The 26103-nt window shown below is 41.2% G+C and overlaps 1 protein-coding gene across 4 annotated transcripts in view; it reads left to right on the forward strand.

Moving 5' to 3' along the window:
• The window catches only part of Cpsf2 (cleavage and polyadenylation specific factor 2), a 31419-nt gene extending 7490 nt beyond the window's left edge, over positions 1 to 23929 (forward strand). For 3 of the 4 annotated variants that reach the window (XM_031355652.1, XM_031355653.1, XM_031355654.1), the window contains 14 exons: positions 1733 to 1914; positions 3016 to 3175; positions 3252 to 3357; positions 4860 to 4989; positions 6854 to 6969; positions 8170 to 8357; positions 9171 to 9461; positions 15283 to 15383; positions 15477 to 15677; positions 16938 to 17090; positions 17763 to 17988; positions 19073 to 19372; positions 20753 to 20887; positions 21247 to 23929. In XM_031355652.1, the coding sequence (XP_031211512.1) occupies positions 1733 to 1914; positions 3016 to 3175; positions 3252 to 3357; positions 4860 to 4989; positions 6854 to 6969; positions 8170 to 8357; positions 9171 to 9461; positions 15283 to 15383; positions 15477 to 15677; positions 16938 to 17090; positions 17763 to 17988; positions 19073 to 19372; positions 20753 to 20887; positions 21247 to 21339 (2382 nt within the window). In that variant the 3' untranslated portion in view covers positions 21340 to 23929. The remainder of the gene's footprint in view (positions 1 to 1732; positions 1915 to 3015; positions 3176 to 3251; positions 3358 to 4859; positions 4990 to 6853; positions 6970 to 8169; positions 8358 to 9170; positions 9462 to 15282; positions 15384 to 15476; positions 15678 to 16937; positions 17091 to 17762; positions 17989 to 19072; positions 19373 to 20752; positions 20888 to 21246) is intronic. The other variant, XM_031355655.1, reaches the window with a different exon arrangement.
• The last annotated feature ends 2174 nt before the right edge of the window (positions 23930 to 26103 follow it).

A 26103-nucleotide genomic window follows, 5' to 3' on the forward strand; every position in this document is an offset into this window, starting at 1 on the left:
CCACCCCCGCCCAACACTAGGCAGGAGAGAGAGAAGGAAAGGGGGTATAGACCTTTTAAGACTACTTCCTGTTGATTAGGGGTGTTGGGCTCCTTGGAACAAGTCCAGTGGTTGTGGTCAGGCTATCTCCAACTTCTCTCTTTACTCAGGACCACTTGACAAACTGCAACAACAGGAGCCAGCAGTAGCCAGCATAGGCCCTCTCGGGCTCTCCTGTTTATACCCTCTCCAGAGTGCTCAGAATTCCAAATGTAAGCTGTCTGCAGCTGCAGAAATCACGCCCTTGCTAGTACACTCAGCAAAAGATCAACACCGGCTGGGAAGCAGCCTCTTATCCACACCCAGGATTAAAACAAAAACACATTCAAATGTCATAACTGTCTGCTTGTTTAAAGAAACCAAAACTCACACTACAGATGTAGATTACATTACCTTCACGAGACTTTTTAAAAAGATTTAAAAAGAACTTCTAAATTTGTGTTTTGTCATGTCTTGTCAGTAAGTTATGAGTCTGGTGAAGATGCAGACTTACCATGAGAACCTAAAAGATACTTTTCATCTGTTAAAGTCTGGGTCTTTCTGTAGAAGTTAATGTGAACTCCATTCAGTTATTTGCAAGCACTTTGAACTTGATTTCATCGTTAGAGTGAGAGCTCGATTGATTCAGTTGGGCCTTTAGCTCAGTGCTAGCACACTTGTTTAACATACGTGGGATGCCAAGTTTGTGTTCAAAAATAAATTAGGGGACACTTTGGGGGAATATTGCCTAGATTCTCTTCAAAATTGTATTTATGAACACTGTTATAGAGTAGAAAATTTTGCTGGGCATCTCAAAAAAAGTAATCCACAAAAGGGGAGTTGGATCAGTGAAATGGAGACACTGCTTTACCTGCTGAGCCATCACACTTTCTGTTACCAAGAGCTTCATCCTACAAGTTTACTACAAGACTGTTCACCTTAATCTTATTGGAAAATGTGAAGAAGGTATCCCCGCATACATGGCACTGTATGCTGGATGCCTGCTTTGTGTCAGTTTTTGTTTTGAGAATTGCAGACATAAGATACTGTCAAAATTCATTGCAATATTAAGATAGTTTTCAGTCGCTAACAGTGTAGCACAAGTGTTAACATTAAGCTTCCTGAAAACCATGTTTCTATGAATGTATACATTTTGCTTGTGTCTTAAGAACTGCCAGAGAAAGGAAGATATATGGTTTCTAATCCTATTCTCTGGAGAGTGTATTCATGACCTCTTGTATAGAGAAAAAAAATGCCAATTTAGTCATCCAGCTAAAGGAAAAACAGACTGGCTTTGGAGAGTGAGTTCTTAATTCACAGCCACTTAGTACTGAGCAGTGTGGGTAGTGTAATCTCTGCTTTAGATAATCTCCACATTATATGGACTCCTCCACCCTTCGTGTATATCACTACTAATATTGTATGAACTGGAGTCCCCAGGTGAGGAGAAGTTAATTAATTTGCCCTGAATCATGTAGGAGTGGATTGACATCTGGATCAGTGACTCCAAAGTCCACAACTCTTCACAGACCTGCCCTGGGGGGACTCTGAAGGACTCTGAAGGTTTTGTACTTTTATATATGGCTGTGATGGGATGGATTTAACATGCTAGCATTTAAGCCGAGCCTGGAATTTCTGTGTACTTAAACATTTGAAATAACCTGCCTGCTATATGGACTGTGCTTTTATGTTTAATTATATTTTTATTTGCAAGCACCTTTTAGATACCCATTACTGGACCAGAAAGATGACATCTATCATCAAATTAACTACCCTCTCTGGGGTCCAAGAAGAGTCTGCTCTTTGCTATCTTCTCCAGGTTGATGAGTTTAGATTTTTGTTGGACTGTGGCTGGGATGAACACTTCTCTGTGGACATTATTGATTCCCTGAGGAAGTAAGTAACAGTTCAGACTTCTAAGGTTCTATTAAATCAGCTTTAAAAACCCCTCAGCTGGGCGGTGGTGGTGTAAGCCTTTAATCCCAGCATTAGGGAAGCAGAGGCAGGCAGATCTATATGAGTTCCAAGGCCAGCCTGGTCTACAGAGCAAGTTTCAGGCATCTAGGGCTACACAGAGAAACCGTGTCTCAAAAAAAAAACCAAACAAACAGATCCTCGAGTTTTTTTTCTACACTTTCTTAACATCATTTGATGTTATATACTGTTGCTATCATTTCTTTAATTTAGTAAATTTATAACAAAGAACTAAATTGTGGCCATTGTAATTTGCAAAGTTTTGATTAGCTGATAAGTTACGTTTTTGTAATATAGCAAAACCTTGTTGTTGCTTTGCTCGCAGGCCAGAGAAAGTATGCCCTTTAATTTTTGGAAAGCACAAGTCTGTTAAAACCTGAGAAGAACACTTCCCTGAGAAAGTTCTGCCCTCGCATCACATGACCTCACTTTGTGTGTCTCCATGTTCAACATTGTGACTTGATGCTTTGATTGATACCTACCTGATACAAATATGTCAGGGAAAAAAAAATCAGCTACATTTGCAACATTATTACTATCATTTGCAACATTATTACTATTAGTGAACGGAAAAAGGAGAACTTGAAGCCAAAAAGAAAGAATTCTTTAAGGCATCTCCTTTACCTCTGTTGTCCCTGAGGGTCTATCCTTCCCTGACTAATGATATCTCTGCAACTGGCATGTCATTTTTGTCACCAAGCTAGAAAGCTGAAGCAAAGTCAGTAACAACTCTGTGAGCATTTAAATGTTGCCTGTTTAACATTTAATAGCATAGGTGATAACCATTTAAAATCAACTTATATGTGGTGTCTACATTTTCCTTTTTAAATGTTTTAAAGTGCACCTGATACCATAATACTAGTGATTTCAATTCCCGGGGTGGAGTAGGGGGTCATTGTATGAGCCTTTGGGTTTGCTCTTCAACCTTAGCGTAGCCTTGAGTCCAGAATGGGTGACTCATGATGGTGGTTCTGCCCTTTCTGCTCAAAGCACTGACAGAGCTGCCCTCTGGTGTGTTCACAGGCATGTTCACCAGATCGATGCGGTGCTTCTGTCTCACCCCGACCCACTCCACCTCGGCGCCCTCCCATTCGCGGTGGGGAAGCTGGGTCTGAACTGTGCCATCTATGCAACAATTCCTGTCTATAAAATGGGCCAGATGTTCATGTACGATCTTTATCAGGTAACTGAAACAATTATAAGACAGGCATTTGTGTTCCACTCGTGATCATTTTTAATCTTTGGCTCGTTTTTCTTAGTCTCGACACAATACAGAAGATTTCACCCTCTTTACATTGGATGATGTGGATGCAGCCTTTGATAAAATACAGCAGCTAAAATTCTCTCAGATTGTGAACCTGAAAGGTAACGTAGTGAGCTCATGGTCTAATGGAGTGGGAGCTTCGTTGTTTCTTTTTCCTGTCTTTGTGGTTTTAGCTTTTTGGTTTTTACAGTCCCAGGAGATCCCACCCAGAGCCTCATTCATGCTGGGCAAGGAATCTTCCCCATTAGCTGCATCATACCAAGCTGAGACTAATGGAGTTGACTTAACCTTCTGAAAAGTTCTGAAAGGAATTCATAATAAAAATTACAGGCAGTATGGTAACAAAATAAAAATTAGCATTTTCTACCTAGAACTTCCATTTGAATTTCAAATTATTTCAGACTAAATCCTGACAAAATGTTAACAGCTCGGGGTCCTCATATCTGGGTGGGAAACACTGCTTAAACTGTGAACAAAGCTGTTATGTCTGGCTCCTCCTCGGAACCTATGGTTAGCTTCAGGAGACAAATTGACTCAGAGCCCTAAATGTAGTAAACACTTGGATAGCACAGCAGAAAACTTATTACTTAATAAAGGATATTAAATACCAAATTTGCATCAGGGAAGCCGGTGACAGATTTTCTTAAGCATGACGTCTGGCATTAAATGCATGCACAATAGCTGCTGTGGTGGCTCATGCTGTAATCCCAGTGCTGGAAGGCTAAGAGGAGGATCATGAGTTCAAGACCTCTCTAGGATATATAGCAAGTCTAAGCATCCTGGGCCATATGTAGTGAAATCCTATCAAAAGAAACTGGGTGCTGGAGAAGTGGCTCAGCAGCTGAGAGCACTGGCTGCATTTCCAGAGGTACTGAGTTCAGTTCCCAGCACCCACATGGTGGCTCACAGCTGTCTGTAGCTCTGGCTCCAGATAATCTGACATCCTCACACAGACATGCATGCAGTCAGAACAATGCACGTAAAGTAAAAAAATAAATCTAAAAAGTGAAAAATGAAAGAGTCAACCAAGAGAAGTGGCACAGTAACATTTGATGCTAATGATAAACCACAGAATGACCACGAGTGGTATAGTCTTAGCAGTTTTACTTTGTTTAGCTTTTCTGTGGGTAAATTCTTTACTCTAATGAGGTTTGAATTGTTATTCCATCTGTTTAGGTTAACAGATATGGGACCAACTCGGCAGTTATTTGTGCAATAATAAATATCAAAACTTAGTTCTCAGGATGCAGCATAGTGGTATTTGCCTGGTATGTATGAGGCTCTGGGCTCAGTCCTCGGCACTACAAATACAATGTACTGTTTGTGCTAAGTAATAGTGCACTGGCTTTTAAGTCCCATTGCTAGCCTTGTATTTATAAGCACAGGTAGATACCTCTGGGGGAACACAAAATGAAATGAGAAGAATGATTGTCTCCATTAAGGGCGGAGAGTAGCGGCAGACAGGAGAGAAGGCTCTCTCTCTACTGTAAGCACTGAACTTTGTGCCACTGATGAATATGTTGCTGATAACATAACTCAGAAATACAACTGCCCTAGTCTTGTGAAAATAAATCTCAGAATTGTCATTATCTTGTTGATGTAGGCAAAGGACATGGTTTGTCTATCACACCCCTGCCAGCTGGTCATATGATAGGAGGAACAATATGGAAAATAGTCAAAGATGGAGAAGAAGAAATTGTTTATGCCGTTGACTTCAACCACAAGAGGGAGATGTAGGTATATCTAGACAAGTGCTAAAGGAAATGCGGTTTTTGGTCTCCTTCACTGAAGGAAAACTCAGAAGCAACTTTTGATTTTGTTTTTTAATCAAAACTCTACAGCAATTTAAGATCATCAAGTACTGAGTATTTTCATTGTAGGGCAACACGTTCCTTATAAGACATAAGCACTTTAACTTTTTATATATCAACATCCATTCTGTAAAACAGATGTTTTGCTGGAAGTGTTGAAAGTAGTGAATTCCTGTACATTAAGTTACATTTTATATGACATTGACTGGCTTCTCACTGGGACTTTGAGACTTCGTGTCTTTCAGGGGCAGTAAGGGTGGTGATTACCAGCTAATTTAATGAGACTTGATGATAGTATCCTTTTAAAATTACCTTTAAAATGGCCCATAATAGTTACAAGTTTATATTATTTCTTTGATATTCAGAAAAATACTATAAATTGTGTGTCCATGACTTGTGTGTGTATTCCCACAGGCTTCCTTTGTTACATTTGTGCCTTAAGTTCATGGGTGTCTTGTGGTAGATTCCAATTATCTCAAGCTCTTCACATTAGGAAGCTTTAAGGACTAATAGAATCTAGACTTGTTATTGTGGGTGCGTGAGAAGAATGGAAATGAAAGAAATGGTGAATGAAGTCAAATGAATTAAGAAGGTGATAATAAGCCAGGCAGTGGTGGCGCACGCCTTTAATCCCAGCACTTGGGAGGCAGAGGCAGGCAGATTTCTGAGTTCGAGGTCAGCCTGGTGTACAGAGTGAGTTCCAGGACAGCCAGGGCTACACAGAGAAACCCTGTCTCAAACAAACAAACAAACAAACAAAGGTGACAGTAAATTCTAGGAGAGTTTAGAATTAACTAGAAACAGAGGCTGTATTTATTGTTGTGTCTGGTGTCTGACTTGGAGAAGATTGTACACACAAAGGCGAAGGCTCAAGTAACTTACAAAAGACATAATCGATTTGATTATATATAAATTTAAATTAAAATAGTAAAGCCATTAATCAGAGAAAATGTTGTAGCAATTGGCCAACGACTTACATATGTAAGACTAGGCATTACTCAAGAAATCAAAAATACACTAATTGCAAGATGGCCAAGTATTAGTCACAAAGCAAATACTGAAATAATATGTACCTATTATATTTTAGATTATTTTGAAATACTGATAGTTTTGGCAGTCTTCTGGTTAAGCCTTTCCAGAAGGCCGTTTGACAATAATTGTTTATTCTAGTGAAGGCATTCCAAGGAATATGTCCTAAAGAAACTTAAAAAAATACAGCCAGGTATGGTGGCTGTGATCCCAGTACTTGAGAGCTGGAGACAAGAGGTTGGGATTTCAAAAAACATCTCTTTCAAAGATAAAGTGGTGAAAAAGGACATTCAGCAGATAAAAATAAATGTCAGATGAATACAGTATGGTACAGCTATAACAGGAAGTTTTAACAGTTGGGAGATGCATGGGTGCCCTGCTACATGGTCGCACTATCAGCTAGGCCGCATATAGCCCAATTCTCTAAAAACAAGCTTCAGGCAGAAAACTTTTACAATTTCTAAAAGTTAGATTTAGAGAAATGTTAATGTTACAGAAAAATCTAGAATATAGAATGGATAAATAGGAATACACATGAGCTGTCTATGTGCTAGATATGCATCTATATATGGGTACAGAGAAATACGTGTGTTTTTAGAAAGATTATGTCCAATATATCATATCACCTATGTCAAGAGGTAGTCCTTGCTAGTGTGAGGGAGGCCTTATAAAAGCAGTTTCTTATTTTTATAATAGGTGAAGCTATCACTGTTCATTTGAAATGACAGATATTCTTTGTCTCTAAATTTTGTTATAGCCACTTAAATGGATGTTCCCTGGAAATGCTGAGCAGGCCCTCTCTACTTATCACAGATTCATTTAATGCTACTTACGTGCAGCCTAGAAGGAAGCAGAGAGACGAGCAGCTCCTGAGTACGTATGTCTGCTGTCGGAAGAGACTAGCTAACTCTAATATTTTTCTAGTTGCATTGTATACATTTTCTACATGTATGTATGTGTATGTATGGGCGCATGCTTGCCACAGAGTGCATGTAGAGGTCAGAAGGCATCTTGTGGAAGTCGGTTCTCTCCTCCCACTATCTGGGCCTCAGGATGAAACTTGGGTCATCAGACTTGGCAACAAGGGCCTTAACCCATTAAACTATTTTGCTGACCCATGACTCTTGTATTATTTTAAAGAAATGTTAATGTGACCAGTTCAAGATGCTCTCCGAAGGTTGGCTTCCCTGCCACCCTGCTTGCAGACAGCTCCTGCAGGCATTCACTGGTCTCTGCCTGTGTAACAACTGCATGTGTACAGATCAGAAGGACAGTGAGCCAGAGAGAACTGAGGGTACACAAGTCTGCTGGCTGGTTTGGGTGTTCGATTCTGAGAGTTACCTTGTGTTTACAGAGGTACCTCTGAGCCATCACTTCTTGCTTCTGCTTTGACTCATTCTGCTGTGCTTTGTTATTTTTTATAAACCATATATGGTTACAACAGGAAAGCTGGGTTCCACTTTTTAAATGTATGTGCAAACTCATTTGTCTACTTACTAATCCACTAATTTAAGAAACTTCAATTCATGTATGTGTATATTTACTTGTGTGTTTGCCAGCTAGAAGTTTACTTTTACCCAACACTTCAAGGTGACTTTGAGAAGGGCATCTATTGTTAAAGATTTTCTTTAAGATTTATTTATTATATTTATATAAGTACACTGTACACTATAGCTGTCTTTCAGACACACTAGAAGAGGCCATCAGATCCTCATTACAGGTGGTTGTGAGCCACCATGTGGTTGCTGGGATTTGAACTCAGGACCTTTGGAAGAGAAGTCAGTGCTCTTAACCGTTAAGCCGTCTCTCCAGCCCAAGATACTCTTTTTTTTTTCTTGGAAAAAAACATGTTCTGTGTTTTAGTCTACATGCTTGCATACAAAACATGTGTTTTATTCCTAGGAAAATTATTCAAGCCAATGAGAAGTAATTGTGTTAATCTGAACAAATACCTTTTTATATGTGTCCAAGTGATCACTTATACAGTCTTTATAAAAGACAGTGGGAAATTGTGTTGGGCTTAATTTTGTTGCAGAGCACGTGCTTTATAGGATTCTTCTGTTCTTATTTAAGCAAACGTCCTGGAAACTCTTCGGGGTGATGGGAATGTGCTGATAGCTGTGGACACAGCAGGAAGAGTTCTGGAGCTTGCTCAACTTCTTGATCAGATTTGGAGAACTAAAGATGCTGGGTTGGGCGTTTACTCGCTGGCTCTTCTGAATAACGTCAGTTATAATGTGGTGGAGTTTTCTAAGTCACAGGTTTGTTCTCATGTACCATTGAGTAAAAAGGTTGAATGTTGAGTGTATTGTCTTAACTGGCCTTCAGATTTTATTTGCCTGCAATTAGTAATAATAGTAGCTGAATGTTATCTACTTACTGTTCCGTGTTCTTCACATACATTTTTCTCTTAAACATAAACTCTATTTTTGTCTCCATTTTGCAGATTGAACAAGTTGCTTGTTTTCTTACTCTTGGTTTTCTGATCTATAAAAATGGGGGGTAAAAATAAAATATCAATGATAGAATTCATTATCCTTTTTTTTTTAAGGTTTATTTATTTTATTTATGAGTACACTGTAGCTGTCTTCAGACAAACCAGAAGAGGGCACCAGATCCCATTACAGATGGTTGTGAGCCATCATGTGGTTGCCGGGAATTGAGCTCAGGACCTATGGAAAAGCAGTCAGTGCTCTTAACCACTGAGCTATCTCTCCAGCCTGAATTCATCATTCTTGAAATGAGTTCTTGCCCTCCAAGTGACAATTCCTAGGTTATAATATTCATATAGAATATCTTCATTCTCTTAAAAAGATTTAAGCTGACATAAGTGGAACTGCAAAAGTGGTTTTGTTGTTGTTGTTGTTGTTGTTGTTGTTGTTGTTGTTGTTGTTATTGTAAGGATTAAAAAATGAGGAAGATGATCTAATGGGGGAAAGAAGCTAGTTAGTTACTTGTACAAATTGTACAAATTTAATCAACTAGTAGGGAAAAGGACTTAAAGCTTGACTATTGTTAAATATCTCATGGGTCTGGCATTTTCTAATTATCGTCACTTTTCTCCCTTGTATTAGGTAGAATGGATGAGTGATAAATTGATGAGATGTTTTGAAGACAAAAGAAATAACCCATTTCAGTTTCGCCACCTCTCTCTGTGCCACGGTCTTTCTGACTTGGCTCGAGTTCCAAGCCCCAAAGTTGTACTTGCCAGCCAGCCTGACCTGGAGTGTGGATTCTCAAGAGACCTCTTTATTCAGTGGTGTCAGGACCCTAAAAACTCAATCATTCTAACTTATAGGACAACTCCTGGGACTTTAGCACGTTTCTTAATTGATAATCCTTCTGAGAAAGTTACAGAAATAGAGGTAAGCACTTATCTTTGAACTTTATTTATTTGGCACTGGGTCCAGGTAATGCTGCCTGTGCACATATGCATGTGAGTGAGGCCATCCACTGAAGCATGGGCAGCACTCTTGTGCCACATCCCCAAAGAAAAACCTTGTCTTCCAGCACTTAAATTCTTTCTGCCCTCTCTTCTGCAGTGTTTCTTGAGACTTGGAGGTGTGCAGCAGTTGGTGTAGAGCTCCCATGTAGGGCTCATAGTCTCTGTTGACCAAGAGTCTTCATTAGCTGCTGCCCACCACAAAAAGCTTTTCCCACTAAGGTTGAGAGCAGCACTCATCTACGGGTGTAAACATCAATATTTGGAAGGCAGTTTGGCAACGTAACCATTTACACAGAGCCAACAGTAGGTTCCCCGCTCAGACCAGTGACCTTCCTGGTCAGGGACTTTTGACTAGGTTTAACACTGCCAGGCATGAATTCCCTCCTATAGAGCAGGCCTCAAAGCCAGTTGTTTACACCCATAACAGTCATGTCCCTGTTATACCAGTGGCCACATTCAAGTAGATATTCTCTCCTGCTTTTGTACAGGCAGGTGTCCTCGATCTGTATCATTGCTTTCAACTCCTTTTCCTTTCTTTTACAGAAAATGCTGTCAGTCTTGATGATTTCCTAGCCCCTTTTGTCTTAGGCACTTATTAATCTTATTTCCCATGCTAAGACCAAGGACCTTACCCATGCTAGGCAGGTATTCTGGCCAATCCCTAGCCCCATTGCTGACTTTTGACCTTGGTCAGAGGTCAGCTTTTGGGAGCTTTCCACCACATGGGTCCTAAGGATTAAAATTAGGTCATCAGGCTTGGCAGCAAGCACCTTTATACACTTCAGCTATTTTTATAAAGAAAGCACACACACACACAAACATCTTAAGTTTTAGTTTGTATGTTCATGCATATATACATATGCCCTATGCAGTCAAAGCTTGGTCTTCTCTGTTATTTACTTACTTGTTTGTTTATGAGAGCCACTTACCTCTGGCTGGGCTGGAACTCAGAGGTCCACCCACCTACCTCTACCTCCTGAGTGTTGGGATTAAAGGTGTGTGCCTTCATACCCTTCACACGTACTCTCTGTTTCTTGAAGAACACCTTATTTCCTAATGATCTTCTGTCCACCATGGCTGCTTTTCTGCTCACAGTGTCTGCAGGATCAGTAGTTGTCGGTCTCATTTGGGACTTTCAGTTCATTAAGCTTCCCTTTTACTATGCATTGTCCTGTTAGCATAGAGACAGCGCCCCGTGCTTAAAACACAGCAGGCGTTGCTAGCAAGCTTACCTTTCTTCTTGACTAGCCACACCTTTGCCCTAATGTGTGTCTGTATTCAAGCAGCTTTATGCCATTTGAGTTAAACCAGAACAGTAAACAGATTTCCCTTCATGTTGAGACCTTATCTCAAAGGGCACCGACAGTGGCATTTGGTAGCAGGTTCGTTTTTTCATCCGCCCGTAAGCCAAATTTGCCTGGCATTTAACAGAGAAGTTAGAAGGGTCAGTCAGGAATTCCTGTCTGACCACTAAATATAGTAGCCCGCCTCTGCACCTTCATCTACAAGGCAGCCAGCGGAACGACCAAGCTGTGAAAAGATTTTGCTTAATAGCTGAGCCGTCAAATCTGTCAGTTTTCCACACCGGTATTGTTGACTCAGAAGCTCACAGCCATCATTTTGTGTGGGTGGGCCTGTAACTGCGGGGTTCTGCGCAGTTTTAGGTGGCTATTTTGTATTGTGTCCTTGTAGCAGCATCTGAAGGAATATTTACTTTGTGAGAAGCTGCGTGATATCGCCTTATATAATAAGTCATTTAAGAAAAGCATAATATCAGCAATGCACGTCTGATAAATATTCACTGTAACTACAGCATTGCTGATCAAGGCTCATCAGCGGCTGGAGTGAAGTGAAATACTGCCTTGGGTTATTTAATAGCCTAGAAATACCAAGTTAAAAGAACTGAGAAGTACTTGAAATGGTTTCATGAGAGATGAAATGCTGAATTTGAAAACCTTAATTACTAGAAACTCAATTAGAATTGATATGCCATTGAGGAATTAAAAGGACATTAAAGGTTTGGAAAAACAAAAAGAAGGAAAATGGCATTTCAGAGCGTCTTCATGATATCAGAAATAGCGGAAATATAAAGTGAGAGGCTTTCGTTCAAAGGGCTACTTAGTGTGCTCTGGTTCTGCCCTGCTCACACCCTCCTTCCTTCTCTCCCACCACCATGTTCTGCCCTGTACATGATCACACCAGAGCAATGTGTACTCTTGTTTGCCCCCAGCTGCCAGCATCCTCACAGGAAAAGCAGCACTTCCATGGACTCATGTGAGACCACACTCTTGTTCCAGAAGTGTGTACACTGCCCAGTAGCTGTGGCAACTGACTTCTCACGTGCAGCATTCCTGTGGGGCCTGCTCCCTACCCCTACCCCCGGCTTGTCACCCTCACCATTCCCTGTCCTGACCCTCTACTCTCTTGCTCTTCTGGGACTTCCTGTAGCACTTCTCTCTTTTTTCGTTTTGATAATGGATGTTCTTGCTGGGCGAGGCAATCCCTTCTTAAGGTCTTTGCACGTCCCTGCTAGTGACACGGAACAGTTTCTCACGTACCTGTCAGCCATTTGTCTTCTTTTGAGAAACATCTGTTTAAATCTGTTGCACAGTTCTAGAACGTATCATGTGGCTTTCTTACTGTTTGAGTCTTCCAAGTTCTTTGTGTGTTCTGAGTATCAGCCTCTTGTTAGCTGTTTTCTCTTACTCTGCAGGCTGCGTCTGGACTCCACTCTGATGGCTGTTGCCTTGCTGTAGAGGTCCTTTGTCATTTCCTTATGCTTTTGGAGGGTGACCCATATTCACTGTGGTCACACAGGGTCTGGTTTTTATTGTTTTGTTTTGTTTTGTTGTATTGAGCAGGGTCTCACTGTATATCCTAACTATTTTTGTATACCAGGCTGGTCTTGAACTCGAGATCAGCCTGGCTCCTCTTCCCCAGTGCTGGGATGGAAGGGTGTGTGCCAGCACACTCAGCAAGCACCCACTTTTCTGACCCAAGCACATTCCACACACGCTGTTCAGTGCACTACTTATCCCTAGCGGTTCTGCCCTAGGGGAATCTCGAGTTACCCTGGCTGCCTCCTTGTCCTCTCAGTCTGTTTAAAGGACCTCAACTACAGCCATCTAGTTAGGCACAACCTTGTATGATTTTTGTTAGTTATTATTACCATGTATTCTTTATTGTTGTCTTTTTGCCACCAAATTGAATAAAGTTCCAGAAGAAGAGGAATTTTTTTCATATTCTGAGTGGCCAGAACAGTGCTTAATATACTGGTGGCTTGTTGAATGTGTGGTTGCCATCACAATGACAAAGGCTGAGTTCCTAACAGGCCAGTTTTCTGACACACCAGCCTTTACCATGGAGTCCGAGAAACCTAAGCCTTGATCATTTAGAAGAAAACCAGTAATTTTTAAAAAGGTTGAACAGTTAACAGACTGGAGGTTTAGGAATAAGGAATTAGGATAGATTAGGAAAAAAGCATAATTTGGAATGATGTAGTGCAGGTGTAGAAGCAATGTATCTTAGGACTGACTTTCTGGAAGCTTTATTAATATAGCAGTTATTTGAGATATCTGAAATGGAATATAAAACTCAGACAAATTTATTTATTTATTTATTTATTTATTTATTTATTTATTTTGAGATGGGGTCTTGTTCCATAGTTCATCCTGGCCAGAAACTCTAAATTCTCCCTCCTGAGGCTCCTGAGTTCTGAGATTATAGGCTTGCACCAACCAGGAGGCCAAGACAAACAATTTTCTTTTCTTTGTTTTTTGTTTGTTTGTTTGTTTTTACAAGAGGTACAAATTAAATCAAGAAATTAAATACTTAATTAAAATTTGTGGGCAAGGTCTCTATGTGAGTTGCTAACGTTTTATAATTTTAAAACATTTTCAAGTAAGCTACTAGCCAAATGTGAGATGCCACATTTGTGAGCGTTTGTCAGTTAATTTGGGATGAATTTTTAATTTTTATTTTGAAATAGTTTCAAATTTAACCAAAAGTTGCAGAAAGTAGCAATGAATACTTCAACTACCCAGTTGTCAGGGTTTTAGCTGGATTTGCTGTATCACATCTTTATCTACACAGGCATAGCACTGCACACACGTTTTGAAAGAAATTGCCTTGCCTTGGATAATACCACAATGTATTATGTGGAAACAGGAGCCACAGAAAACAGGAGACAAACTCTGACCCTGCCAACTCTAGGCAGTTGGTACAACAGTGTCCTTTTGAGTTACATGTTCCAATTTTGTCCAGGAGTACATGTTGCATTAATTCCTTGTTAATTGACATTTAAAAATTGCTAATAATTTTTAGGTTAGCGTGCAAAGTGGTGAGTTTCATTATAGCATTTTCATAGACACTTTGCTCTCTCTCCCCTGCCCAAACTCACTCCCTACCTTCCCCTAAATAGTTCCTCTTTCTGCTCTTACCAAGTTCATCCCATTACTGTCTCTACTTCTCCCTTCATATCTCTTCCTCCTTTCCCATGATCCCCTTCCTAGTTCATGATCTTCTAACACACACACACACACACACACAAATTAAAATCTAGGCTCTGTTTACATTAACTATTTTGTATGTGTGGATGCTTTTCTTGCTTGTATGTCTGTACCATGTGCGTGTCTAGTGCCCATTGAGGCCTGAAGAGGGTGTTGAATGCTCTACGACTGTGCCTACAGACAGTTGTGTGCTGCTATGTGTGTTCTAAGAATTGAACCCAGATCATCTGGAAGAGCAGTCAGTCCTCAACCTCTGAGCCCCTTGGTCTGTTTATGGTTTTAAGTCATCATGTACATGCCCATGGTGCACTCATGGAAGTCCAAGGCCAACTTTCTGGAGTTGGTTCTCACCTTCCACAGTGGGTTCTAGCGCTGGAGTTCAGGTCATGGGGCCTTCATGACAAGTGCTTTTCCTCACTGAGCCATCTTGCCAGCCCCAAGAATTCTCTAGTTTTCAAGGTACTCTGATGACAAGAGAATAAAAACTGCTAATTCAGTTGTTGCATATTGATGAATTTGCCCAGTTCTTTTAGTATTTTAAATGTTTCTACTATATACTTTTTTAAAACATCTCTTTCAGTAGATTGAATTCTAGAAATAGGAAGATCAATGTCATAAGATGAGTACAGTTTACTTTTTATTTGTTAGCAAATTGTCTTCTGACAGTTTGCTAATAATACCTGCTGGAAACACTGTAAGGTGCCCTTTGCCCAGGTAACAGCTGGCATTTCCAGTCTTGCAGATCAAACAAATTGTGATAACTTCTATGTGTTACTACCTATGTCCACAGACACTAATGAACTAAGTCATCTGTCTGTGCTATAAGCCGTCCGTGCCCCTTACTGCTTAATGTCCTCTGCACAGTTTGTCCTTTTCGATGTGGCATCTTTTTCTTGATTTGGGGAGTTCTTAGGAATGCATGGCTTCTGACAGGCATAGTACAGCCAGTATTTTCATCTTTTCTTTTAGTTCTGTGAGATTTTGAAAGACTTTTGTTTCCTCTGTGTATTTCCTATGTATTCGCTATTCATTTTTTCCCTCCTCCTTTCCCTGATTGACTGCCATGATTTAACAAGTTTGATGAACATCCATCAGCTCCCACAGCACATTGTTAGTACTGTTCTAAACAAGAGCTATAATGTTGTGTCATGGAAACCTGATTATTTTCAGGTAAGAATTCACTTTATGACACATATCCTGACACTGCCTCTTCTTTTGTCTGTTTTTCATTAGTTGAGGAAACGTGTGAAGCTTGAAGGGAAAGAACTTGAGGAATATGTGGAAAAAGAAAAACTAAAGAAAGAAGCTGCTAAGAAACTGGAGCAGTCCAAAGAGTGAGTTGGAGAGTAATTCATTCATAGCTTTATAAATATTAAGTCAAAGTGTCTCAGAGACATGACGACCTGTCTGTTGCCAAACCCTTGCAGGGCAGACATCGACTCCAGTGACGAGAGTGACGTGGAGGAAGACGTCGACCAGCCGTCGGCTCACAAGACAAAGCACGACCTGATGATGAAGGGGGAGGGCAGCCGCAAAGGGAGCTTCTTCAAACAGGCCAAAAAGTCCTACCCCATGTTCCCTGCCCCAGAAGAGAGAATCAAATGGGACGAGTATGGAGAGATCATCAAGTACGTGAGCAAAGCAAACTACCTTGGCTCCATGAATTTGATCTCTGTGGTCACCATGAGCTTTGCTGCCGAGTGCCTTGGCTTGAAAAAAACAGAAGGCTTCTGATTTGAAGTACAAGAATGGAACTGTTGAGGGGCATCCTGAGCATTAGTAGTGAAGGGGAGGTATAGTTTTATTACCTAGTTATAGGAAGGGTTTTAGGAAAGACGATTTAGATGTCCTTTCCCCTGATTAAGAGGTAAGGGACGGCCGGGCGATAGTGGCACACGCCTTTAATCCCAGCACTTGGGAGGCAGAGGCAGGTGGATTTCTGAGTTCAAGGCCAGCCTGGTCTACAGAGTGAGTTCCAGGACAGCCAGGGCTACACAGAGAAGCCCTGTCTGGAAAAACCAAAAAAAGAGGACGTGCTTTGGAGAAAGAGAAAAGAACTTCTGTTCGTGATTGTATTCATTTGTAGGATTTTGTTGCTTTGGCTTTTTAGGGAGGAGTCAGGGGAAATGGAGGGAGGCTTGGGAAATGGAGGGACCAAACTCATGGCTAGTACATGCTCGGCAGTTATTCTACCACTGGGTCACCCTCTGTCACATTGAGGGTTTGTGTTTAAGAAACAACCTGCATCATTCTGAACGTGCTCTAAGTGCTTGTCACTGCCATTGTTCTTCTGTGGTTTTTATAGCTGCAGATGTTGCCGTGGGGAAGGAGCTGTAGCAGCCTGGGTGCTGGAGACTAAGTCCTGAATTCTCAGCAGTGAGAATGGACTAGAAAGTTCAAATAATGACCACACAGTTAGAGAATTGTAAAAGCAGCTCTCTCACACTTCAGTTATGCTCACAGGGAGGACTACACGCACACACATGTACACTCACTCATAAGTAGATTATAGAAAGAGTGCAGGGCCAGAATACAGGAGTGCTCATTACAGCCATTCCGATCTTCTCGTGGCCTGCTCAGGGGTTCTCACTGGTCTGTAGCATCCTTTAAAAAGTTTGCTCGGACTGGAGATGTAGCTCAGGAATAGCATGCTTCCCTGGGCTTTGCAAGGTGCTGCTAGCTAGCTAACTAAGTAGCACTCTTCAGTGGTTATGAAAAGCACTGTACATGTAGTCATCTGATGATTCATGTTATGTATTAATTAGCTTTTAGCTAAATGAATATTTAAGTCTTAAAATACATGAATCTTAAAGTTCTATTAGTCAATTACATATGCTATATAACGTTGGCATGCCTTCCACATGTCTAATGAGAGACTCACTGTTTAGACCAGAAGATTTCTTAGTGCCAGAACTTCAGGCTACTGAAGAAGAAAAAAGCAAATTAGAATCTGGTTTGACAAATGGAGAGGAACCCATGGACCAGGACCTGTCTGATGTCCCCACCAAGTGTGTCTCTGCAACAGAGTCTATTGAGATAAAGTGAGTGCCGTGGTGGGGTCTGGAGATTTGGGTTATGAGACTGTTTCCAGCACTTGGGTTATGTATCACAGATTGTTTCCAAAGTGAAACTTCAGCAGAGCCTCTTGTAAGCTCGGGCTTTTAAAATTCCCTTTTCTGTGAGAAGACCTGTGAAGGATGGTGGTGTTCTCACTGCTGACGCTTGGATACCAAAGTGATTGGGCTGGTGGTCAGATGGAGAGGGGGCTGAGCACTAAATGCACGTTTATATGAAGAGACAGTCTTTCTGGCTTTTTAACAAGTCCAGGAGCAGTGTGAGAGCAGTGCGGCTGAGAGGCCGATTCTCCTGATTTCATGAAATGTCCTCCTCGACTTAGACGTTCCAGTACCCGAGGCTAGAGAATTTAACAGGACCAGAGTAGTTAAGAAACTTCCTTTTTTGCTTAATATAGTTAATACTGACAAGAAGTCATTATTTTGGAATTTGAATCATCAGAGAACACTTGGTTTATTTGCCCAATGCCATCTTTTGTATATATTCTTGGACAGAGCTTGGTTGGGATACATACTGTAACACGTGTTTCCCAATTCTTCCTTACATAAGTTATTTGCATTTCTTCCCTAATGGTAAAAGTCTAGTTTTCAAATGAACTTACCAAGAAAGTGAGCTTGAATAATGATGTCTAATTACAGAGCCAGAGTTACTTACATAGACTATGAAGGACGCTCCGACGGGGACTCCATTAAAAAGATCATCAATCAGATGAAACCACGGCAGCTGATCATTGTCCACGGCCCACCAGAGGCCAGCCAGGATCTGGCTGAGTGCTGCCGTGCGTTTGGTGGGAAAGATATTAAAGTGTACATGCCAAAGCTGCACGAGACAGTCGATGCCACCAGTGAGACTCATATCTATCAGGTAAATACATGGGTGGAGCCGTGGGGAAACAGCCATTGCTGCTCACACTAGCCCACTACACTAGGAATATGGTGAGTGGGGTGGGGATGGCCCTAACACGTCCCAAGCTCAGGGTGCGTAAAGCAGACAAACTGCACACCCATCACACCACTCCTGCAGCAGTGTGTAAGGTGCCAGGAGAGTATAAAGAAGGGTGGGGTGGGGGTTCCTGCTCAAGTTTGGAGGTTCGGGAAAGGCTTTCTGGGAGATGTGATAACTGAGCCAGCTCTTATTGGATATCAGGACACACTGCAGCAAAGAGTGGGTAAGGATGCTCTAGGCAGATGTGAGGGAATAAGTGTTCACAAAATCAGAAAGACATCTTCATTTGTGAATGACAGGGTCTGGCTGTGTAGCCCAGGCTAGTCTCAAAACTCTTCTCCTGCCTCAGCCTCCGACTTACTGGAATTATAGGCATGTATAAAAAAATGCCTCAAAAAAATTAAAAAAAAAAAAAGTTAACCTTTGCCATAGTTCTTCTCCTAATTGAAAGAAATAGAAACAGGTATAGCAAACAAGGCAGGTTTGAAGAGATGGTCTCACCTGGTTGTGGGAGGCAAGTGACAGTTGAAGGTAGGGGTGACACCTCTATCTGGAGGAAGTTAGAACTTGCCAAGCAGAAAAATTATTTTGGGTAAATAAGAGGAAGAGACGTGGGGGTGTAAGATTGCATGGAACATTCCAGAGAAAGTACAGGAGCAAGCGCTCTAAGGTACACCAGTTGTAGCTGCTCATCTGGGCTCTAGTCTTAATGTAGTAATTACACTAGAAATACTGGAAGCAGCATCCAGTGTTAGTACCCGGTTGGGGGTAGGGGATTCCACATGGTTCTATTGTGCGGTCATATTGAGAACCCTGTTTTGGAAAGTGGCCAAGGATCCTTAAGAGCTTATAGATAAGTGTGTCATTGTGAAGATTGAAGATCTGAGGAGAAAGGTTTTTAGATGTTGTCCATATTGCCAGAGTTAGATAACGGCAGAGGTTCTGTTTAATTGGTTACCTACACCCTGTGGGGTTTTTCCTTCCTCTCCCTTTGCATATCCAGGTAAGATTAAAAGACTCACTTGTCAGCTCCCTTCAGTTCTGTAAAGCTAAAGATGCTGAGTTGGCTTGGATAGATGGCGTCTTAGACATGAGAGTTTCCAAAGTGGACACGGGAGTTATTTTAGAAGAAGGAGAACTCAAGGACGATGGAGAAGACTCTGAAATGCAAGTGGATGCTCCTTCAGATTCTAGTGCCATAGCCCAGCAGAAGGCCATGAAAAGTCTGTTTGGAGATGATGAGAAAGAGTTGGGTGAGGAGAGTGAGATCATCCCCACACTGGAGCCTTTGCCACCTCACGAGGTGAGAAGCCTGTGCCGTCTCTGTCTGCGTCTCTATTTAGTGGTGCTGGGATTGATGGGCCCTCAAAAGTGCTCGCCACGTGCTTGCCACGTGCTCGCCACATGCTATGCTCTTGAGCTGCATCCTGGGTCTGACTGTCTCTCCATTGGTCATTCTAGTTTCCCTGTTGTGGTTTTAGCCACTTAAAATACATTGTATAGGGGTCATTTTGGAGCTCTTACAAAGGACTACCGAGGACATATGTCTGTGTATCTTGATCTCTGCAGCTAGAGAATGACAATTTAAAGGAAACCCTTATCAAATCTTTCCCCCCCCGTTATTAAAAAATTTTAAGTAGCATACACAGAATTATGTTTTATAACTTCCTTTTTCTTTTTTTTTTTTTTTGCTAATTTTCCCTCTTCTCCCTCATTTCCTGCTTTTGCTCTATGCTTTCATGGCCTGTGTGCCACATTGCTCTCCCCCAGCTAATACAGTTGTTCATGATTTGGTTTTTTGGTGTGTACTTTGACATACGACGTCTGATTGGAGGATTGTCTCCCTGGACATTGGAGGTCTCCAAGAATGTATTCTTCTGCTGTCAGTTCCATTCAAATCACTGTGGTTTTGATGCAGTTAAACATCTTCCTTTGAGTGCAGCTTCACTGCTAGCCTAGGAGTAACATGTTCTCAAGAGGGACTTAGTTAATTAGAAAGGCTTCTAGGTAATGAAACTAAAGCAATGTTAATACTGTAAGAGTCCTACAGACTCGTCAAGTGAAGCCTTTAGCCTGCCGTGGAGTGAGATAAAGAGATGGCCCCTTCTGCTGGCTTCTGAGCTAGCACAACTCTTGAAATGCAGGGGAGATATGAGGAGGTTTTTTTTCTCTGTGCTAAAGCTATAGTGCTCTTCAGAACACTTTCAGAGTGGCAGCATTAGGCAAAACCACCTGCTCTCCTGACTCTCAGCCCATAGCATCTATTGCACTCACGCTGAGGTGGGAGGGAATGTGGAAGGGGCTTAACCTCTGAACTAAACAGGAGACTGGAACCTGGAAAATGAGGTTTCAGTTCCGTTCTGCCTCTTGATACTTTTGTTGACCCCTCCAGCAAGTGGGTGAGCAGAGAGCATAATATTACCTTGCATCTCTGTTATTAGGAGGCATGAGTAATAAAATTGTGAAACATCAGAAGATGTGAAGGGCTTTGTAATGGTAAGTGACAAGGTAGAACCCAGAATAACAAACTTGGAATGTAATTTACAGTCTTGTAATGATCTGTCAAAGGACTTGAGGGAATCATAAAACCACCTTAGAGATCGTGCAGTGTTGCACTTCCTCCAATACAGCTTTGTGTCTACTGTTATATTGAAGTTCCTCTTTCCCTTTGACCTTATTCAAGGTTCCTGGACATCAGTCAGTTTTTATGAATGAGCCAAGACTGTCTGACTTCAAGCAAGTTCTTTTGCGGGAAGGGATTCAAGCGGAATTTGTAGGGGGCGTACTTGTCTGCAACAACCAAGTAGCAGTTCGCAGAGTAAGTTTATTTTTAATAAGGGTTGGGTTGCACGTGTACTTCTGCAGCTTTATCGTAATTCTGCAGTCTTATATTTCATAAAACCGAACACCAGCCATTTACATCCACAATGATGGCTCTAACGGCTTATAGCAGTGATTCAAATGAATGGTACATAATTTTATAGTGAATTTTTATTATGTGAATCCTCTGACATTTATGTGTCTGTAGAAACCCATTACTACAACGTTTTACCTATATTCAGGGCAACCCATTTCCTGACCAGTCATAAAGTGGTCCATGTTATAAATGTTGCTTATTGTTTCTGCATGTTGATGAATGGGAGATGTACTAAAGAACTTTTAAAACTGTTTTTCTAGACAGAAACTGGACGCATCGGGTTAGAAGGCTGCCTTTGTCAAGACTTTTATAGGATACGAGACCTTTTATATGAACAGTATGCCATTGTATAAAGGACATGGTGTCAAGATGTGTCTGCTTGACCTTTCTCAGGAAGAAAGGATTCTCATCTGAGGCTAAACTTTTGCTGTCTTGTTTTGTAACATACAAAAAGAATCTGCCAGAAAACGTGAGCATGTATTAGATTTTGAAAAATATGAATCAAGGGCCTGGGGTGTAGCTCAGTGGTAGAGCTCTTGCCTAGCATGTGCAAGGCCCTAGGTTTGATTCTCTGTACTGAATAAAGAAAGAAAGAAAATGTAAATAGAACCCATTTTGTAAATGCTCTTGCCTAGCTCTGAATGCTAGAGGCCCAACAAAGAGACGGACCCAGAGCTGAAGGGGATTGGTTTCCTCTGCAGATAGATCCCTTGTTCCAAGGGCTCATTGCTTGAAGAGGAGAAAGGAGAAAACAAACAAAAGAACAGTGCAACTTAGCAAACCAGTTGATGGCCTCACAGAAACTGGTGTGCGTGCACTTGCGCAAACAGTTTGTGTTTTCTGGAATAAGAAGGAAGAATTGTATAGAGAGAGTGTGCTATGAAAGATAACAGAAGCCTTGGAACACTTTTCTAAAGAAGGGGTGATGTGCTGCTGCTCCTTTTTGAGCTCCGATATGCAACTGTTCCACGTGGAGTCTCTGCCCTCTGCCTTTAGTGCAGTGGGAGGCAGTACACAGTTAGTTTAGAAACACATTTTTATTTCTCCCATTTCTTGTTTATTAAGATTTTGTTGTTATTCCATTTGAACTTACAACCTCATCATTTGAATAAATGTTATCTAAAAGAAAGCCTCTAAGCGGAGTGTGGTACGTGCGCTTCTAATCCCAGCACTCAGGAGGCTGGCGTAGGAGGATTGTGAATTAGAGGCCAGCCTGAGCTGCATGGTGAGAACCTGTCTATGCCAGCAAAAGGAAAGCCTGGTGTGTTACCAGTTCTGCATATATTTTATTTAGACTCATCTTAACTATTGGTCCAGTAACTGTATCTGAAACCATCCAATGCTCTGTTTTTAAAAAAAGCAAATGTGGAGCCTGGCATTTTTATAAAGTAACTGTGATTTAATTAAAGGGTATAAATGTTTTCCTTTTTGAGTTTGTTTTCTAAGTTTATGTAAACAGTGGTTATATTTTATGCTTATTATTACAAAAATAGTACTGAACTCGGGGTATTGCCACCCTCAATACAGTACAAACGAATTCTGTTGGAGAGTAAAAACTGAAAATATGTAATTCTGTTGACTTGAACAATGAACCATGCTGTCCTATTGTAGTTTGTTGGTTTAATTTTTAGAAGGTAGCACAAACAAGGCGATCCTTGATGCCTTCTTCAGCGTGGGAGCCCTCTTCTCTACACTTAGCATTCAGAGAGGCCTCGCTCTTGTTTAGCTTTGGAACCGTGTATATTTCAACCCAGTGATCCGCTATCGGTGTAGAATTAGTCTTTTATGCAGCTTCATGTTCTGACAGAACCTTCTGTTGTGGATTATAGCACTGAAGCAAAGTTTATAGCCTTTTGATACTGAAAACAAAATAGTGTTGCAGAGATGAGTGTCATCTCTGCAGTCATGAAACATTCCTCTTTCACTCCTGTTACTAGATAGAGGAGGCCTATAATTCTGTTTCTATTCCAGGGGAAGAAATCCTGCAGTTATTACATGCTATAAAGCTCTGGATATACCTATTATATGGTAATTATTATCTAAAATTATTTCTTGCCTAACCTTTCTGCTGACCTACGAACAGAAATTAGATTTTAAAATATTCCTAGAAGATGGCTGTTGTACAATAATGCCATTGGAGAGTAATACTACTGCCTGTGTCTAGATGACATCATCCTAAAATTCCTGAAATGGAGACCTTCACTCTAGCCTCAGCTACTTAAGAAAAACATGACTTTTAAAGACAATAGTGAGATAAGTCATGAGAGCAGAGAGGTTCTCAGATGCGCAGAGAGGTTCTCAGATGCAAGAATAAACACAGCGTGTGAGACGTCAGCCGATAACTGCAGATAGTTTTCTTAAAAAGAAATTGTATCTGGGCACAGTGGCACATACCTGTAATTTCATCAGCTTCATTCAAACTTCGCCTAAGGCCAGTCTGGACCACATATGACCCTGCTCAAAAGAAGGAAAAAGGGGTTAGGGACATAGATCAGTGGAAGAGTACTTACCTAGCGTGTGTGAGGCCCTGGATTTGACCCCCAGGTCTAGAGGATGGGGGGTGCTTATTGTATTTGTTGCAGTGTAGTTACACATGTCAGGCATCTTTGCAGTTATTTCTGTATTTTTGTGACTCGGGAGGTGACCTGAGACAATAGAGAAGAAATTAGTTTGTAAGGTGGGTTGTTCACAGGTGTTCACCTTTTTGTTGTTGTTGTTGTCTGTGTGCAGTTTACATACCATAAAATATTCACTCTTTAAATATACAATTCACTGGTTTTGGTGAACTCTGCAACCGCTTCTATGTAATTTCAGAATTTTTTTTTTTATCATTCCAAAAAAGAAACCCAGTAACCATTTGTACCCCACTTTCTCTTCCCCCTAGTTAATTGTCAATCTTTCTGTCTCTTCCAGACATTTTATAAAGAATCATGCAACATGTGACCTTCTGTGTCCTCTTTCATTTCAGCTAACGGTTGTTTTCAAGATTCATTCATGTAGCAATGTGTTAGCATCATTTTTGTTTGCTTTGGGACGCAGTCTTGCATTGTATAGCTCAAGCTGGTTCAAACTCATAATACTCCTGCCTCTGGTGTGCAGGGATTATAGATGTATACTTCCGTATCCGTTTTGTAGTTCTCCAACACTCTTTTGTTTGGGTGTCATGTCTATCTGTCAGCTGATGTCCACTGAGTGGCTCCCAGTGGTCTTGGCTGCTATAAAGAATGTTGCTTTGAACATTCTTGTACAAGACCTTTTTTTAAAGAAAAAAAAAATGAACATTTGTATTGTACATTTTCTTGCGTGTGTGCTTAAGAACAGGATTGTCGGGCCATGTGGTAACTTCGCTTAACCATCTTAGGAAATGCTGTCTTGTGAAGCAGCTACACTGTTCTATGTTCCGATCGACATGTGTGTAAGGACGGGTTCCACTTTTTGCTGCACGCATCCTTGGCTCTGTCTTCTGTCGTCAGCATCCTCTCAGCATGTGAGGAGATACTGCCTGGAGGGTTTGACTGGCATTTCTCTAATAAAGGAAAGATAGTGAGCATGCCGTGTTTCTTGTGCTTATTGGATGCTTGATATGTCTTTGGAGTAATGTCTCTTCAACTCCTTTGTCCTTCTGTAAACTGCTTTATCTTTTTCATTGTCAAGAGGCTCTGTGTGTTCCCTAGATATTTCTATATGCACATGCTAAATATTCCTGTGGCTTGTCTTCACTTTGTTGGTCACTTGATACGAAACAAAATTTATAATCATGAAGTCCATTTCTTCTCTCTTTTCAGCCACTTGTGTTATGAGTGTTTTTCTTAGAGAGCATTTTCTTTTTCTGGGTGTTTTCATGTAGTTGGTAGTGGGGGCAGGTGTAGGATTGGCATAGGGAGCTTGTGGAGGCCAGAGGACAACTTGCAGAAATCGGCTCCCTTCTTTCACCATGCGGGGTCCAGGGATCAAACTAAGGTTGTCAGGCTTGGTGGCGAGCTCTTAACCTGCTAAGCCATCTTGCCCTTAAAAACCATTTTCAGAAAGCCTCATCCAAATTGCAAAGGTAGACTTTTTTTTTCCTAGTAGTTTTTAGCTCTTACAGGTAGGATTCTTTCTGTTTTGCTTTTTAACCCGCATTGGGTTAATTCTTTTTCTGAGATAAGCATTTTTTCTGCATGTAGAGGACCAGTTGTCCTGGCATCATTTGTTGAATTTTCTATCAGTTTTGCCATTTTGAAAGTCAGCTGACCAAATCCAAGGTTACGTCTGCTCACCCAGTTCTCTCTCATTGATCTCTTGTCTCTTCACACCAGTGTTACGCATCTGGATAACTGTGTTTGTTAAATTTTGAGATCAAGACGTTTGAATTCCCTAACTTGTTTCTTTTCAAGACTTTCTTCCTCTGAATGGGAGTCCTTTGCATTCCCCCATGAACTTTGGAATCAGTCCATCAAATTTAGTACAGCGCCCATTCGTAATAGGCGAGGGGCTATTGAAATGTATTACTTCAAATATTACAATGTAGTGCCTAAACAGGACTACATAGAATGTATCTAGCCCAACACAGTTTAGTATTGAATGAACAAAGCTGTGTTTGAGAGGCACAAAGCTGGTTAAAGACAAGGTTGGAATTGGAGCCCAGCTGTGGAGTCTAGTTTCCAGAGTTAGACATGGCGGCCCACCCTTAGTTTCCTAGTGTGTAAAGCTACAGCAGAAACACCACCAATCAGAAATGAATGTTGGTTCCATAGCAAGACTGTCTCAAAAGAATCCAGGGCATCATTTAAGTTCCTACGTCTATTTGCTCGGCTTAGGGGTAATGTGTCCAGTTCATGTGCTCTGAGAATGGCACCTGATAGGACTCTTAACATGAGAAGATAACTGGAGTTGGCAGGTGGCTGTTAGCTGCCTGACGTGTGGGTACTGGGAACAGAACCTAGGTCTTGACCACTGAACTACCTCTCCTGCTTCCACCTCCCAAGGCCCATGGCGTTACAGACACATGCTACCACATTGGCCTTTCAGCACGTATTTTTGAAAAAACAAGGATGCTCCTTACAACACATCACTTATATTCAGAAAATAAAGACTGATGAAATTCTACCATTTCACCCACAGCCCCCATTCAGATG

This window comes from Mastomys coucha, unplaced genomic scaffold (assembly GCF_008632895.1).
Source record: "Mastomys coucha isolate ucsf_1 unplaced genomic scaffold, UCSF_Mcou_1 pScaffold6, whole genome shotgun sequence".
NCBI lineage: Eukaryota > Metazoa > Chordata > Mammalia > Rodentia > Muridae > Mastomys > Mastomys coucha.